General features: G+C 41.7%; 1 protein-coding gene across 3 annotated transcripts in view; it reads right to left on the bottom strand.

Moving 5' to 3' along the window:
• Nucleotides 1-19,053, bottom strand: part of GSDME (gasdermin E) — a 50,286-nt gene that overhangs the window by 27,044 nt on the left and 4,189 nt on the right. For 2 of the 3 annotated variants that reach the window (XM_033088923.1, XM_033088925.1), the window contains 2 exons: nt 15,144-15,373; nt 11,295-11,487 (listed from right to left, as the gene is read on the bottom strand). In XM_033088923.1, the coding sequence (XP_032944814.1) occupies nt 11,295-11,487; nt 15,144-15,354 (404 nt within the window). In that variant the 5' untranslated portion in view covers nt 15,355-15,373. Of the gene's footprint in view, nt 1-11,294; nt 11,488-15,143; nt 15,374-18,553; nt 18,653-19,053 lie in introns of all 3 variants that reach the window. The other variant, XM_033088924.1, reaches the window with a different exon arrangement.

Here is a 19,053-nt window from a genome sequence, read left to right as displayed (position 1 = left end):
GAAAGCTCTGACACACATGAGTGCAGGCAGCCACCTGCTGCCTACCCCAATTTTGTTCAGGTTTGGGAGCCTGGGGCTAGGAGGTGGAGGGGGTGCACCCGGCCCCACTAATCAGTCTCTCGGCCGACCCTGGTGACTCCATTGTTCTTAGTAGTGGTTGGGGTAGGATGGGGCACCCATGGCAGTTCTGGTCATTGAGACCTGAGGAAAGGTTTGTTTGGATTTCCTAGGAGGGTTTTTCTCTCTCTTAGAAAGAGGCACAAGAAAGAGACCACTTTTCAGCCCCTGGACCTTGTTGTCTGCTATGCAGCTATTTGGGGAGCAGAACTAGGCTGCTGAGACAAGCAACACGTGGAAACCGCCACACGGGGGCTCTGCTGAGCTCCTGAATTAGCCATCTACCATTAAGGTTAAGGGCGCCTCCCGGACCTCAGGATGTTTGCTTATGTCAGGCAATTACAGATGTGCTTTGCAAGTACAGACACCCTAACTGGCTCATGAAGTTCTTGTCACCCTTATTTCACAAAGGAACAGAAAGCAGAGAGAGCTCACGGTGACCCAAAGGCTCATGGCTAATACAGGCCAGGATAGGCTGAGCACGCCCAACCCCGCAGCCCTGTGTCTTTCTATCTTCCCTCTCCTTCCTGGACCTCCTCTGGGCCCTACATCCAGAAGGTACTTCCCACGTGCTTGTGAACAAACAAGGAGCCTGTCTGCTCAATCCTCCCTCCCACAAGAGCTCCCCAGAGACGAGTAGCAGATCCTCTCGCAAACCAGAGCAGCGACCTGCGGCTGGCTCCTCACCACAGACCTAGAGTCTCCATTTCAACCATGAAAGAAACTTCCCACACACCGGAGAGGCTCAACCCAGAGCAGAGCCAGGGGCAGGAAGTCTCTAGAAACCCGAGCTACTCTGCCCAGGGACCTCCACTTTAACAGAGTGAGAAAAGCCTCTCTCTCTCTCTCTCTCTCTCTCTCTCTCTGTCTCTCTCTGTCTCTCTCTCTCTCTCTTTCTCTCTCTCCTGTGACTTCAGGATTGTAAATTGCCTGAAAAAAATTAAAAGCAGGGTACAATGCTTACCAGAGTGACCCCCCCCCACAATATGAAAGCCCCATCTCTGTTCATACTGTAGTCTATATAATACCTTATCACTCACACACAACAAGGAAGCCAAAGAGGAAAAAAATGCCTAAGTCATGATAGACTTTCACCCTTTCAGGTGGAGTAATTCATTAACCGCCACCCGGGAGTGAGATGCCCCAGGTCTGAAAGACAGTAAACCAGACGAAGCTGATGCAGAGGTGAGTTCAGGCAGGAGCCCTGGGGACGCTCGTCTCTTTCCAAGCTCAGCGGCTAGACAATCGTGTGTTTTGTGGACCTGGGCTTATACTGAGTGCAAGCAAACTAATTAGCTTCTGTATTTTCAGGCTCCTGAGATGTAAAAAGGAACCAATGATTCGTTCAACCAGTGCTGAGTACGCTGCAGGCACAGGGCAGGCCCGCCAGCGGACGGCCCAGGGAGGACAGAGGCACGCAATCGGGCAGTTCCAACAGGCGTTGTCACACAGTGTGTTTGGTGTCCCAAGAGGGGACCTGTAGGGTGACATGGCTTCCAAAGGAAGCGGGCACTCCTCTGAGGAACGGGCTGGGTGAACTAGAGGGAGGCAGTCCGTTTGTGTCCTGTGTGTCTGTGTGGACGTGGGGGAGTGAAGGAGCCTTCAGACAAGGCTTGGAGGTGAGAAAGAGCCTGAGACATTCGTCCCAGGAATTGAAATAAGCTCAAGGGACTGACCTGGAGGGTGTGAGGGAAGAATGGCGAGAAATGACGCTGAAGAGCAAAAGTAGGGCCTTGTCAACTGGAGGCGGGTGTGTCATCCTAGGACAATGGAGACCTCAGAGCGCACATGCTGGGCCATGACATGATCTGACTGGCTGCCATGCGGAGAAGCCACTGGACGGGTGAGACTGGGGGCAGGAGGATGAACCCGGAGACGCCACGGGCTGCACCAGAGAAATGGTTGTGAGGCAGAGGCAATGGGAACAGGTAAGATCGGTACGTCAGAGGTAGACTCACCTGGTGAGAGACCAAGTGTAGAAGAGAAGGTGAAGAAGGAACCACGTCTGCAACTCCGATTTCTCACTGAGACAACCCTACTTAGGCCTCACCAACCAGCACCTCAGAGGGAGGTGGGCAGAGAAGCAGGTTTCGAGCGAAGAGGAGATGTTCAGAGATGGCTACAGTCCACGTGTCAGACACTGTAAAAAGCCCAGGTGGAAGAAACGTCTGCTCACCTGAATTCTAAATCCTGACTCACTCCAGCCAACCCAGTTTTATACACCGTCGCTCATCAATGCCAACACACACGTTTTTTTCCCACGTCTTAACATCTCTGAAATCAGGATGTTTTAAAATTGACAGGTGACGTGGTTTGATTGGCAGGGTTCTTTCTTAGTGTTACATAAAATAGGGTGTCTCTTACAATGGATGACATCGTGGATGTGATGAAATACGATAATGTCTATCAATCTTAGAAGAATATAGCACTTGAATGTCTCTCCTTAGGGATTAAATGCTACATAGTTCCAAAAAGATCTGAAGCAGCCTTTCAGAGGAAAGCTCCCAGGACAGCACAATTTCTGTAAAAAGACAAAACCACTCCCAGGATCAAATTTGGGAAAGAATCCCCAGATTGCCCTGCTCCTCCGCTGGAGGGTCGTCAGCGGACTGCCATTACACTGTGGACAAAATCACAGCAGAAGGTCGAACAAGCTTCTAGGAGCTCCCAGTCCTACAATCTAAGACCAAAACCAGGAGACAGAATAATTTAGAAAAAAAACGACAGTACATTGACTGGCTTTCAGACAGCACAGAGATGGGTGTGGCCCGGAAGGGAGGCAGGCTCAGTCAAGACACCTTTTAAAAAGAATGGATTTCATGGGACCTGGAGCGCATCATAGCAGCTCTTCCCACAAAGAATATGATGAAAGACAAGGCCCATTCACATCTTACTGATACAGGGCTTCACACATCTTTATTCGAGAATTGAACAAGCATCTCCTGTGACAAACACAGCATGCAAAGAGAACTTCCCTGACTTTTCCATGGCCCAGCTGCACAGCTACGAGAAGCCAGGCTGCTGCTCCACACAGGAACCAGAGCCTCTATGACTTTCACTGAATGAAGGACTTAGTTCTTCCTTCCACGTCGGTGGTCAGACTGGACTGGGCTTCATTTCTCCTCTCCCTGCCCCATCACTGAATGCTAAGTCACTCCTCTCTTTCCCACAGCTCTGGCCTTGCCCAGCTTTTGTAACCTGGCTCTATTTGGGGCCAGTAATAATAGCAAAATTTATGGGCATGTTCACACAAATAGCTACAATTAATGAGAACTTGCCTCCTGCCAGTGTTGCGCTATATGCTTTGTTTATAGTCTCTCATTTGATTCTCACACAAACACTTTGGGAACACAAATCCCACTTTATTACTGAAATCCTGGGGAGCGAAGGCAGAAAAAGATGGCTTCTATGTCTTAGTTTAAAAAAAAAAAAAAAAAAAAAATCTTTTTTAAGTGGGGGTGGAGGGAGGTGGTGTATTAGTGTTTGTTATATTATTTATTATACTTCTATGTCTCCACAACCAATTGTTTTTTGTGTTAAACATGAGCCTGAAGTTTACCACTCTGCAGTTGGCCTAAAAATCCCCCCAGCCACCAACACCAAGTAAAGAGCGTGAAGGGGTGCTGGCTGCTCCCACCCCCAGATCTGGGATGCCTTCATCTGTTTGCTTTGACCACTTAACGGCTGCCCCTGAAGGCAAAAAGGAGAGGTAGAGGGAGAGAGAGAAGGAGAGAGACAGAAAACAAGCGGACCAGCTATTCAGGAAACATGTGGCCAGAGGTCTTTAAATCGTTAGACACAAACTCTATTTATTAAAAGTAACGGTGCCAGCACTGAGTCAAGCACGAAGATAAATGGAATACTTTTCAAACCCTCTGCTGGCCACAGGGCAGTTTATCAAGTAGAAAAGAAGACCAGTTCCAACTTCACTGCATGGTTTTTTCAAGAAAGACCTGGGCTTTCAAATCCCTCCCCTCAAAAAACTCCTAAATAAAGTAAGATTTGATGCCACCTTGAAACAGTGCCCATGAGAGCGACTGCAATAACTTAGAGAGGTCACGTGCAGGCCATAATCCATAGTGGCATTTAGTATTTTTTCATGTGTGTCATACTTGCGGAATTTGGGAGCATTTAGATACAATAATCATGAAGGTTTATCGTTGCCATACCATGGTATGCATGATGTGATTTCACAAAGAACCAAACTTCTAATTATCAAGTATCCATAAAAAATGTAATCTGTTTTACCAAAATTTACCAAAAAATGAGAGTGGGATCTGCCTGGATGGCAACACCCACCTCAACCCCTAAACAGCCAGAAAAGGACAAAATGGTGCCATCTCTGGAAACCAGCTGGAACCACGGCCCTGAACATGACGGAAGGAGCTGATTCGTGTTCTCAGAATTCCCTCACTTCTGACAATTAGCCAGGAGAAAACCCTCAAAGATCATCTAGTCCAACTCTTTCACTTACAGCTGAGGAAACAGAGGCCAGGGGCAGACGTGACATACCAAGCCTATAGAAATTATTTGCAAGAAATAAACTTCCCCGGACTGTAGGAGATTATAAGCAATAAATTGGTGGCAGAGATGGGGTGGGTGTGGCAGTTACATTTAAGGCAGTGACACATGGCAGCTGACAAGGGAGAAAAACTAAAGAGTTTATTACAGGATAATGCCGGATCTTAAGAATAAAACATGAATCTGAGTCATTACAAAAAGGTCTCCAAAAATGTATTATTGTCCATTAAATAAAAGAAGAAGTACGTGATATATCTTAGCAGGGTTTCCTTCAAGAATGTTTCAAGATAAACATAGGGTTCTCATTGAAAGTGGTCCATTGCAGGTACCTGGAAGGTTAATTCTTATGGAATGCTTTTATACCCAACAATACTAGATAAATGTTATATATACACACCCTTATTTTTTCAAAGATCAATGAAGTTTGTTTTTGAGATGTGCACACATCTCACAGACCATAAAGCTAATACTCTGAATTCTGAGGACTAAAATAACTTACCTACAGAGGACAACTTATCTAAATGGCCTGAAATAAAAACAACTGACTACACATAAGCCCTAGAGAACAAACAGTACTGAAGCATTACTAATTACCACTCCCAAGACCACACGTGTATCAAACAGCATCTTATCAGTCCGATGATATTGTGGGAGTCTAAAGACAGGCAGATGAAACAGATAAGAATTTACTGCTCCAGCGTCAAATAACAAGAATGTTAGCCTTACATATCTTGATCTCACGTTCGAGAGTCATCCATCCCCTCCCCTGGCTTTCCCAGAGCTCACCTTTACCTCTTAGCAATAGGACAAGAACGATATGACACTGTGACACGACACATCTTCCATTTCCAGACTTTAAATTTGTTCCATAGTATGAGCCTGGTATCAATGCCCTCTCTCCCCGCAGGCCATTCCTTTCCCATCACTTCTGCGATAAACAGGATTTTTGACGACCCTCCCAAGGTGATTTCATCCCTGTGTGTGGACACCTCCAGAATAGCCAGGTTAGCTATTCACATGGGCTTGCTCAGGATAGCACCCAGTCTACTGTGCACCCCAAGGCACCCTCACTAGGGACCCAGATTCATGTTCTGCCTTTATATTCTCTGCTATAATTTTCACTACTTTTTCCTCAGCCAGTTTCTTTCCTTCACAGTCACTTCAAGTATGATTTAGAGGAAAGAAAAGGAGCTGTGAAGCCAGGAAATCCTGGGTTGAATCCCAGCTCCAGCTCCCAAATTAAGCTCTGGGACTGAGAACAAGTTACTCCTCCTTCCCGAGCCTTAGCACCTCAGATGTAAAAGGAGGCACAATGCAGAGTAAATGGGATGACGTCTATAAAATGCCTAGCACACAGTAGGTGCTCAGTGAAGGCTCATTTCCATCCCGTCCGTCTCTCCCTGTGTCCCCGCTTGTAACTGCTGGCCCTAGCTTCTTTCTCTTCAGAATATTTTCTCCCATCTCGACTCACTGACTTCTTCCCATATGCTTCCTATTGGCAGTATGTTCTACACCTGAATCATGAAGAGTGTTTGAAAAACCTATATCAGGAAATGTGAATGTAGAGCATTGCCAAACTGTGGTTTTTGAAATAGAAATAACAAGACTGAAAAATAAGGTTAAGCTATAGAGGGCTGTCTAAAGACTTAGGAAACAGAAGCCCCTGCAACTCCAGCCCTCCTGTGCCTCTTTCCCTTTATTTGCTAGACTTAGCAAATAAAAATGCAGGAGGCCAGTTAAGTATTATTTTCAGATAAACAACAAACACTTTCCTAGTATGTTGCAAGTACTGTTGTAGGGAAGGAAAACGCCTCTCTAGCAAAGAACAGTGTTGGAGAAAGAAAAATTAAGATCGTGACTATCAGAGAAAGCAGGAACTGTCCCTTCCCTCCGGTGTCACCACAGAGAGCTTCAAGTTCTCTGACCTAAAGGGAATTCCTGCCAGAGTCCTAACTCAGTGGAGTCCTGGAGTCCAGGAAAGTGCGAGAGGCGATAGTCAAGTACTGGTCATGGTCTTTCAGTCCCATTAAGCATCAGAGGTTAGCAGAGAGGTGAATGGGTTTTGAAGACTACAGTTGCCCTGCATCCTCAATGACTGTACAAAATCTGCCCACCAAATGCTTATACCTAAGTTTTATGGTATTTTTTACTCATTAATTTTTTAAAGCATAATTTCATTTGATGAGCGAACATATTTTCTATTACATGTAATCCTAAGAACTTTGCAAAAGGAGATAAACCACCCATACTTAAACACAAGTGAGTTTTCTCTTAATTATTCAGATTTGCATTTTCTGTTTAAAAGAAAATGGGTGATATAATTATATATGAAAATGCACATATGTTACTGTACAAATTGAAATATCATCTCTTGTCAGGATTATGATAATAACCTCTCATTTGGGCTCCCTGCTTCTGCCCATCCAGTCTCAACCCAAGCAGTCAGAACAAGTCATCTAAAACGAAAGTCAGATCATGTCACTTTCTTTCTCAAAGTCTTCCAGTGGCTTTCCATCTCACTTTGAGTAAGAGTAAAGTCTTTGCAATGGACTGCAAGGTCCTATGAGACCTGCCACCCACTCCTTTTACCTCCTCTCCTGTTGCCAGGCTTACTCATCTCCAACCACACTGACCTCTGCCTACAACATTCTTGCCCAGGATACCCCTAGACTCGATCTCTCCCCAACTTCAAGTCTCTGCTCCAAAGCCAGCTTTTCCAGGATGCTTTCTCTGGCCACTTTTAAAAATCATAGCCCCCATTCCTGGCATACCCTATCCTCCTTCTCTGCTATATTTTTATATATTCCATCAACCTGCTACATATTTCACTTAGTTGGACATTTTGTGTCTCTTCCACTACAATATAGGGCAGAAATGTTGGCATTTTTTCACTGCAGCATCCCCAGCATGTAGAATATTACATAGTACATAGCAGGTATGCAACAAAATTATTTACTGAATGTCCAATAATCATAACATAAAAATAATGATGAGTTATACTCAGGCAAAATGTATTTACTGAAAGCTGAAGAGTGAATAAATGTGGGATTTTGTTCAAAACTTCAAAGTTTAAAACCAGGTCTTCCCCTGAAGCCCTTCATTCACTTTCTTCTTTTCCTAATCAGAAAATTATAAAGAGCCAGAGGGGGGTTGTGATTTTCCTACTTCTGATGTTAATATTCAAAAATATAGGACAGAGCATTCTTGCTGTTAGCAGTTTATAAATCCTACGATTTTTTTTAAAAGTACATATTTGCCTGAAGTAACATCCTTTTAAAATGTTTCTCAAATCTCTGCCTTCAAGCTAAGAGCAGTCAAGAAATTACAGACTAAAGAATGAGCTCCTTGATCAATTACAAGAAAAAAAACTCAGAATCACACAAACATACAAAGGCTAAGTAACATGCTACTAAAGAGTGAATGGGTTAACAATGAGGTCAAGGAAGAAGTCAAAAGACACCTTGAGACAAATGAAAATAAAAACACAATGATCCAAAATCTATGGGACACAGCTAAAACAGTTCTAAGAGGGAAACTTATAGCAAACAAGATACCTCAGGAAACAAGAAAAATCTCAAATCAACAATCTAACCTTACAGCTAATGAAACTAGAAAAAGAACAACAAACAAAGCCCAAAATGAGTAGAAGGAAGGAAACAATAAAGATGAGAGTGGAAATAAACAAAACAGAGTCAAAAAAAATACAAAAGAGCAATGAAATCAAGAGTTGGTTCTTTGAAAGATAAACAAAATTAATAAATCTTTAGCCAGACTTAAGAAAAAAAAGAGAGGGCCCAAATAAGCAAAATCAGAAATGAAAGAGAAGTGACAACAAATACCACAGAAATACAAAGAATTGTAAGAAAATAATACGAACAAACTATATGCCAACAAATTGGATAAATTTGTTGGATAAATGGATAAATTCCTAGAAACATACAATCTTCTAAGACTGAATCAGGAATAAACAGAAAATCTGAACAGGTAACTACTAATGAAATCAAATCGGTAATCAAAAAATTCCCAACAATCAAAAGATCTGGATTGGATAGCTTTGCAGGTGAATTTTGCCTATGCTTCTCAGACTATTCCAAAAAAATGAAGAGGAGGGAAGGCTTCCCAAACTCATTTCACGAAGCCAGCATTATCCTAATATCAAAACAAGGTAAAGACACTACCAAAAAAAGGAAATTATAAGGCAATATCCCTGACAAACATAGATGCAAAAATCCTCAACAAAATATTAGAAAATCAAATTCATTAGTACACTAAAAAGATCATACACTATGATAAAGGGGGATTTATTCCTGGAACGCAAGCCTTTTCTATATCTGCAAATAAATTAATGTGATAAACCACATAAAAAATGATGGATAAAAATCATATGATCATATCAATAGATGCAGAAAAAGCATTTGACAAAATCCAACATCCATTTATGACAAAAACTTTCAGCAAAATGGGGATAGACGTAACATAGCTCAACATAATAAAGGCCATATATGACTATGTGACAACCCTACAGCTAACATCATACTCAACAGGGAAAAGCTAAAAGCTTTTTCTTTAAGATCAGGAACAAGACAAGGATGTCCACTATCACCACACTTTTATTCAATATAGTATCAGAAGTCCTAGCAACAGCAATCAGACAAGAAAAAGAAATAAAAGAAAGAAGTGAAACTCATTATTTGCAGATGCCATGATACTATATAGAGAGCACCCTAAAAAATCTACCAATAAACTATTAGAACTGGTAAATGAATTCAGTAAAGTAGGAAGATACAAAATTAATATTCAGAAATGGGTTGCATTTTTATACAACTCATTGTATAAAACTAAGAAAACAATCCCATTTACAATTGCATCAAAATGAATACAATACCTAGGAATAAATTTAACCAAGGAGGTAAAAGATCTGTACTTGGAAAACTATATGACAATAAAGAAAGTAATTGAAAAAGATACAAATAAATGGAAGCATATACCATGCTCATGGATAGCAAGAATTAACATTGTTAAAATGTCCATTCTACCCAAAACAATATATAGTCAGTGCAATCCTTATCAAAATACCAATGGCATTTTTCAGAACTAGGATAAATAATGCTAAAATTTATATGGAACCACAAAAGACCCTGAATAGCCAAAGCCAATCTGTTGGGAAAACTGGACAGATACCTACAAAAGAATGAAACTGGGTCACTTTCTTATACCATATACAAGAATAAACTCAAAATGGATGAAAGACTTAAATATAAGATCCAAAACCATAAAACTCCAAGAAGAAAACATAGGCAGTAAACTCTTTGACATTGCCCTTAGTAATATTTTTTTCAATATGTCTCCTCAGGCAAGGGAAACACAACAAAAAATAAGCAAATGTGACTACATAAAACTAAAAAGTTTTTGCACAGCAAAGGAAACCATCAACAAAACAAAATGACAACCTACTGAATGACATCTGCCAATGATACATCCAGTAAGGGGTTAATATCTATAATATATAAGGAACTCATACAACTCAACACCAAAAAAAACCCAAAAGAAAACAAAACAATCCAATTAAAAAATTGGTGGCAGACCTAAATAGACATTTCTCCAAAGAGGACATATACGTGGCCAATAGACATACGAAAAGATGCTCTACGTCACTAATCATCAGAGAAATGCAAATTAACCACAGTGAGATATCAGCTCACATCTCTCAGAATGGCTATCATCAATAAATCGATAAACAAGAGTTGGCAAGGATGAAAAGAAAAGGGAATCCCCCCATGCACTAGTGGTGGGATTGCAAATTGCTGCAGCCACTATGGAAAACGGTTTGGAGGTTTCTCAAAAAATTAAAAATAGAACTACCTTATGACCCAGCAATTCCACCTCTGGGTATTTATCTGAAGAAACCCAAACACTAATTCAAAAAGACATATGTATCCCTATGATCACTGCAACACTATTTACAATAGCCAAAATATGGAAGCAACCTAAGTGCCCATCGATAGACAAATGGATAAAGATGTGGTACATACATGCAATGGAATATTACTTGGCCATAAAAAAGAATGAAATCTGCCATTTGCAACAACATTGATGGACCTAGAGTGTATTATGCTAAGTGAAGGAAGTCAAAGACAGACAAATACCATCTGATTTCACTTATGTGTGGAATCTAAAAACAAATAAATGAACATACAAAACAACAAACTCTTAGATACAGAGACAAATTAATGGTTGCAAGATGGGAGGTGGATTGGGGAGGCTGGATGAAAAAGAGAAAGGGATTAAGATGTACAAATTGCCAGTAATAAAAACAGTCACGGGGACGGTAAGTACAGCATAGGGAATAGAGTCAATAACATTGTAATAACTATGTGTGGCAGCAGATGGGTACTAGACTTTTTGTAGTAATTACTTCGTAAGTTATATAAATGTTTAACCACTAGGTTGTACATCTGAAACTAATATAATATTGTACATCAACTGTAATGGAAAAAAAAATAGAATTAGCTCCTCATAAAGTTTAAGCACAATGGGAATTCCATAATATTTGTTGATTTGCTAAGTAAGCTCCCATTGGCCACCCTTTTAACAAACATCCAACTTTAAATGTCAGGTGATTCAAAATCCAAAATGCCAAACCAAATTCTCCTTACCTGTCAACAGCATGTCTGAGAAGCTGCTGCAAGTCTACCTCCTGCTTCCTCAGGGTTCCAAACGAAGACTGACTCTCCACGAGGCCTTTGCCTCCGACATTCATCTTGACCTTCCCCAGGGCCGTCTCAAGGGTCCCACTCACATGGTTTTCAAACTTGCCCTCGTATTTCACAAAGTCTGACTCCACGACCACTGGAGTGAATGAGACATGCAAGGGAATCTGATGACGATATGGCCACCTCTGAGCCTTATGTCACCTAGCTCTCCAATCCTGTGGAGAGCCATAGGAAACGTGAGGCTTGCATTCAAAATTGGAAGCTGGCAGCCATGCTGTTGTGTATGAGCAAAAGGAAATGGACCCAGCACACCTGGGTGCTGACTGAGTGTATGGCGTGAACTGGTGGCCAGAGAGTTTACTGGGTGCTTTCTTGTTTTTTCATCTTTCAATTACAATATATACATGTACAGAAAAGCGCACAAATAGTATCTGTAGAGTTTAATGAATAATTTTAAAGCAAACATCTATTAAACCACTACCCAGGTGAAGAAATAGAACATTTTAAATGTGTGCTCTTCTAGGGTGAAGGGACTAGATGAAGATGACACCTAAACAGAGAGAAAATCGCAGACCCCACCCAGGACACACACTCCAGTGGTCTGCCTTACTCAGTATCTGGCAGGTCAGCCAATTTGGACCTGTCCTTGGGCATCTTCCTTTCCCACCCATCAGTCGTGGAGAACATCCCCCTAGCTGTCATTACCATCTGCCTGCAAAGAATTCCCTGCCCAGACTTACCTGTTTATGTCTGACCTCTACCTGGTCATTCGATTCCTTGTTATGCAATTCCTTATCTCTGCCTTCCTGATAACAGTCAGTGGGCATGCCCTCCCTGCCTCCAACACCATCCTGGAACACACAAGCTCCAGACTCTCCATGCGTTCTGGCTTCCCAAGCACTCAGGAAGATGTGACCACCCACCTAGTGTCCCAGCTTCAATCAAGTCTCCTGGGAATTGCCATGTTCCTCATCTGGTCACATCCAGGTGATTGCGACAGACTACCTTCAAGAGCTGCCCTTTTCATTTGAACACTAAAGATAAATATCTGATGACCTCATGCCTGAACTATCAGCCTTCTCGTGTCTCCAGGTTTATACTGTTCAGATTTTTAACCACGCTGAATACCACCATAAAAACAGTTGCAATCATCACTCAGCAATACACACTGAGAGTCTCTTAGGAACTTCACACTCGGTGTTTTCTGTTTCCCTGACCCACGGCTCTCCTGGGCCCCTGATGGGACTTCATAAGGGATTCAAATCCACCTGGATGGAGTCTGAAAGGTTTCTTTCTTTCCATCCACACACTTCTTCCAACACCTGTATTTCTTTCACTCCAGTCAAGAAAACCCATTTCTTAATCAGGAGAATCAATCGCCATTCATTATCTTTGACAATTACAAAGTAGAGAATCATCTCCACCACCACCACCAGAAACAGGAAGCCTGTGAAAATGCCCCCAATTCAAACCTTTTCCTATTCACATCTTGTGAAATACAAACACTCTGGGAAATACTTTGGGATGCAGCATAGATAGAGCAGTGTTAAGAGCTCAAGATTTTATCACAACTCTAACATCCCTAGCTAGGAGAGCTAGGGTAGCATTCAGCTCCCTGAACATTCAGCTTTGCCATATGCAATTTGGAGATAATTGATAATCCCTACTAATGGATTCTGTTTCAAGTCCATGTATGTGAAGCATGTAAAACAGAGCTTGGCACATAGCCAGCGCTCAACCCATCCACTGGGTTTAAGCCAGAATGTCATTTCTGATAAACAGGACAGTTCTGGGTTGTACAAAGCGCTGCACAGACAGAAATTCTACCTTCAGGTCACAGTTCTGGTCTCAATTGGGTTATTACCACTCCTGCGAACTCTGTCCCCACAACAAAGGACAACCAAGACTGTGCATTCCAAAAAGCCATGCTAGACACACCTCCAGAAAATATGTCATTTGTGCACACTTTGGCCTCATGTCATCAGCTGCTGCTGGTGGAAGGGAAAGTGAGGAAACCAACAGGCTATCGCTGGGCTGTCAACACACAAGTCGCCACCCCTCAAACCTTCACATCCCTGGGCAACACAAACACTCCAGTGTTGTCGGGAGAGGCAAAAACTTAAAAAGGTGAAGCATCCTGAATCGGCTCAGTAGACAAGGTAAAGGACACTGTCATCACAGCCCTAACACCAACAGGACATAGAAGCAGGGGTGCGCTCTGGCCTCCGATGATTAACACAGGTGGGACTTCTTCACTTGCAGTGACTACAACTGATCTCATCTATCTAATGCGAATCTTCATGAACTTTCGGGACACCACAGAAGAAGCACTTCAACAGCACAGAGCAGTAAAACTGCGATTATTCAGGAGTCCATGGTCTATTCTGTGAACTTTTTTCTCTTGCCCCTCAACAGAAGTTCTACTAGAAATCCAGCAGTGGTGGGGAGAGTACACAAAATGTGTATTAATTCATTTGCCCATCGCTAGACAGTTCTGATAATGAGACTAGTTGAAGAAAGCATGGACTAGAATGCTAGTGGACGAATTATCTCCTCTCTCTCTTTTCCCCTTTAATGGAGATGTAAATGACAAAATTAGAGAGATTTAAAGCTGAATGAAGACTCGGACAACATTTAGTCCAATAATTAAGAGCTGATGTTACTTTCACATATCATCATGTTCCAAAAAGTATTGTAGTAATGAGAACCAAAAGTCTTCAAAAAGTTCCTAACCTCTCCAGTAATTCCATCTACAAAAGGGCTAAAACAATTGCTTAAAGGAAAAACAAACACAACAAAAATTTAGACAAAAATGTTCACTGCAGCCTTATCTATAAAGCATTAAATTGGAATGGTTAAGCAAATTAAGGTGCATACATACAAAGAAACATTACGTATTTATCAAAAGCAGTATTAAAAATAGTTAAAGCTTTGAAGGAAAACTTATATAAGGTTAAATAAAAAAAATAAGGAGTATATAAAAATTACATGTGTTATGTTTCCAATTTTGTTTATAAAAATTAGATGCCGAGGAGAAAAAAAAGACTATCATCCAAATACTAATGGGAATTAACACTTGGTATTTTTGTTGATTTATTTTCTACATGCTTTTCTATATTTCATAACTACTCCACTGTAATAACAATGAGTCTGACTCCATGTAGATGTTTGCCAGCTGACTGCTTTCAAGTCCACCACTCCCTCTTCCCTTTCTGTCACACACCTGGGCAAGCTCGTAAGAAAACCCAGGTGTTCCCTCCATTGGTACAGGCAGGAAATTCAACCCTTGCCAGCCTCAGCCCATATGCAGAACCCTCACCCCACCTCCTCATCACAATGAAAGCTGAGCCCATCTTCTTATCCCCACTTCTCTCCACCTATTTTTGGGCCAGCTTGGGAACCTGCCACGCTCTCCCCAGAAAGCTTCATTATGTGAGTAACAAAACATTCTGCACCCTCCTGATGGACAGGTGCCATCATCAACCTCAACAGCAAACCAAATTTGGAGTGGTAGAGCCATCCCCCTTATGCTGAGTGGCCACATCTACAATGGGTATGTCCTATAATTCTTTTATACCTCAACATGTAATATTATCTTTTAAAGATTAAGCTATAACGTTTCATGTCAGGCCTGCAGAATTTTGTTCATTTTAAGAATGTTTTTAAGACTGTAAGCAAAGGAACAGGAGAAGTCATTATAAGGTATCCCCTTCTAATCACTCAAGACAACATGTGTCTAGAGAATCATCTTCTGCTCTGGGATGAATTGTAGAATAAAGCAAATCAACATACCTGGATTCAGAAACTGGTCTTCTGTGAGCACATCTGCAAGGGTGACAGATAAAAACTGGTACTTGGGTCTCTGCCAACACCAGAATCGCTTTTTTTTGGTCACCAGACTTAGAAGTTGTAACTTATCAGAGTCATTCAAGTTCGATACGGCAATCAGGTTCCCTTCAGCATCGACTTCTCTAAGAAAATTCCTTGTTGCTTTGGCAAACATTTTGAGAGCTTCAGATTACCTGAAAAAAAATGGTAGCCCCAAATTAAATAAGAAGTCATTACTTCATGACTTTTTTCCTAAAATTACCTATCTCTCCCTAGTATCAATCAGTACACATGAAAGAATACCTTGTCTCTAGAAAAGCCTCTAGCTTGAGTTCAGTAGATGGCAAAGAAATCAAACTGAAATACTGAAAGAGAATATGTGTTTAAGTCACGATAGGCGAGGTTATGCTTTGGAAACAAATAACTTAAAAACTTCATGGCTTATAACAATAAAGGTTTATTTGGTGCTCACATGACATGTCCAATACAGGAGGACAGGAGAGCTTTGCTCATCATAGTCATTCGGGGATCCAGACTGAAGGGGCACCCACCATCTTGCACATTGTCAGTCATCATCCAACAGGGAAGAGAGCTCTAGAAAGTCTCACACCAGCAATTAAATGCTCTGGCCCCAAAATGACATGCATCATGCCCACTCACAATTTGTCAGAACTAGTTGCGTGGCCTCAGCCAACCATAATGGCCAGGAAATACAATCCCACCAAGTATCTGGAAGGTAGAGACCTGGGAATATTTGTTGAAAAACACACTGTCTACCCCAATTTGTATTATGACCACTTTGGAGGGTCAAATGTGCTTTTTCTCTACACTGTGTGATTTCCCCTAGTCAAAAATGGAAATTAACTAGCTATTACGTTTTAACCCAGAAATGAAGGCCTAGTCACTCTACAGCTAGAGGGAGAAAGAAGAGACACATTGGAAGATATAACACTACTGGATTCCGTGAACAAAGTACAGACCATTCAATAAACGGTGCTAGAACAACTGGCTAATTGTGTGGAAAAAAGTAAAGTCAGGTCCCGATCTCATGCCATACACATGTGCAAATTTTCAATGGATGGTTTTTGAGAAAAAATAAAACAATGAAAACACTAGAAAAGAAATACAGACAAATATCTGTATAGTTGAAAGATGAGAAAGGCCTTTAAGAAGACAAATGGAAAACGGAAAAAAAAAAGCTTGTAATATTTATAACAAAGAACTAGAATACTTTATATAAAAAAAATTTTACAAACAAAGTTTTTAAAATACTGCAGTGGAAACATGAGCAAAGGTTATAAACAAGTCACAGAGTTCACATAAAGTGCACACAATCATACACGTGTATGAATACATACATATGTGTATATATACAAAGATACACATCTATAATCGTTATCACTCATAAAAAGCCCAAACTGAAATAAGATTTCTTTAAACTCTCCATGGTCAAAGGTTAAAATATCTAATGGACAAGGACTGTGTTTTATTTGTATTTGTACCCTGGTGTCTGGCAGTCATATAAACAATAAAATCATATAGTGACAGCTGGGCATAATCTTAGACAGTAACTAGTTCAACTCACTTTAACATGCATCTCCTGTAGGGACTCAGAAACATTTGTCTTACCTGTCACTTGTTCTTCTTTAAAGTACCTTTTCTTAGGTTATTGTGTAGCTACCTAAACCTGTTCTTGTATATTAATAAGAATGAACATTCAAGGAAGGGATTCTAAAATACGAAAATAGCTTTCTTCTGACAAACAGTGAAAAAGGAGAAACGAAGAAAAACTAAATACTATGTTCAGGCTTTCATCTCTAATTAATCTCTCACTATACTAAACATAAGGATCTTACATGCAATGGAGCATTCATTTGTTCATTGATTGAAACATTCATTAAAGCATTCATTCATTATTCTTCAGTACATACTATATCCAGGTACCATGTTTACGCACTTAAGCTATGGAGACAAAAATTAGTTTCTGTCCTTAACGAGCTACTCATTTGGTGGCCAGATGGAGAAATAAGCAGTCAAGTTTTGTGCTAGATATTGACACCGATTGCGACAAGAAATGAACTAAGAAAAAAGGCATCTAAATCCAACGGGAGACAACATAGGGTCTCAGACGTCGGCAGCATCGAGCTGCATTTTGTGAGCTAGGCAAAGAGCACTGTGAGGGGTGCTCCAGCAGACCAGCCACAATTCTAAGATCCCAGAGTTTGCAGGAGATGGCAGAGGGGTGGGGAAGATAGTGCAAGGCAAGATTTGTGACCAGCGAGCTCATGATGTCCAGGAGACATCATTTTGTGTGGAGGTGCCCATCACCACTTCCTTGACAGACCTGTAATTGCTTTTCAAGCTCTGAGACTGGTTCCTGCACTTGGGTACAGGGCTCTAGAGCTGGTTAGGGCAAAGGGCAAGGAGGAGGAGTCCTCCGCCCAGGTCTGTGGAGGAGACACCGTCCCACGAGACTGCTGCCGGGCCCGGGGGGCTAGACAGAGGTTGTCTGATCGCAATGGACACTTTCCTTCTGACATAAACCAGGACCTCTCTCTTATGTCTCATGGGTGCTGATCCCTGGAACAGGCCATTGTTGTGACCGGATAAGCATGTAAGGCATTTTCCAGCACCTGGGACGGGGCACATACCCGCATCCCTATCCATCCATTCTATATATCATTCTTTGGTGCCTGCCAAGTGGCATGGAGGATATCCACTTCGTCTTGCAGCTGCCCAAGCCGTGTCCCATAAGTTTCCCTTAATAAACTCTGTTAACTGCCAGACTGGAGTGGCCTGACTTTATCTTCCGTCTTTCGCTGCCCTCTGCTTACAGAGATAGATTTTTCAGTCTAGGGGCTTTGCACTGGGTCTGCATTTACCACCAAGGTCCTGAAAACCCATGCCTCTCCTACTGGGAACCAAGGGAGCAGGAGCCATTGGAGGGGTGGGATAGGCAATGTGACCGGAGTGGTCGCTTAAAAAGACTTTCTGGGAGCAAAACAGGACACCAGCCAGAAGGGAACACGATTAGAGATGAGCAACAAATGATGCTGCTGAACTATGTCAGTGGCATAAGGATAGAAAAGATGCTGGTTGGCACTTTCCCCAGAATTCTAGTCGGATGTGAGGGTGGTGATGAAAGACAGGGGCTCCCTAGGATGGCCTCCAGGTAGCTCAGGTGTGGGTTGGCTGATGAGATGGAGATGCCAGTTACCAAGAGAGGAAATTTGGGAAGAAGCAGATTGCTAGGGAACAATAAGACAGTAACTGCTGAAAGTGTACCTAGAATAAGGTGCAAGATTTATTTTGCCAAACACAGGAAAAGAACTTTTAACAAAATAATGTCTCCCCGATGACCTGTGCGAATTTACCTTGCTTGTCCAAGAGACGAGCTGCAACAAAATCTGCCTCAGTTTATCACTGGTGCCAGGATGTCTATTTTTATGGTTTCTATTCTTTTCTGGGACAACCTGAAAGAAAGTTCACTACCTCAGGTGGCTAGTTGGCTCAGTTGGTTAGAGCGCAGTGCTCTTAACACCAACGTCACCGGTTCGATTCCCACGTGAGCGAGTGAGCTGGGCCCTCCACAACTAGAATGAAAACAATGACTTGACTGGGAGCTGATGGGTCCTGGAAAAACACACTTTTCCCCTATATTCCCCAATTTTTTTAAAAAAAGGTTTTTTTTATTTATTAAAAAAAAAGTTCACTAACTCATCTTCAGATCAAACGGTTTCTGAAGTAGCGAAATCAGACTTGCCATTGAAAAACATAAAATCCATCTATTGTAGATGGCAAAACCTTAGTAATGACATTAATTCTCCCCAGAAAGATTAGAGGATAAAGAAAAAAAAATCCTAAATTAATTTCT

This window comes from Rhinolophus ferrumequinum, chromosome 20, assembly GCF_004115265.2.
Source record: "Rhinolophus ferrumequinum isolate MPI-CBG mRhiFer1 chromosome 20, mRhiFer1_v1.p, whole genome shotgun sequence".
Lineage (NCBI taxonomy): Eukaryota > Metazoa > Chordata > Mammalia > Chiroptera > Rhinolophidae > Rhinolophus > Rhinolophus ferrumequinum.
The sequence above is the reverse complement of the archived record's forward strand: the minus strand, read 5'-3'. Positions and strand labels throughout refer to the sequence as shown.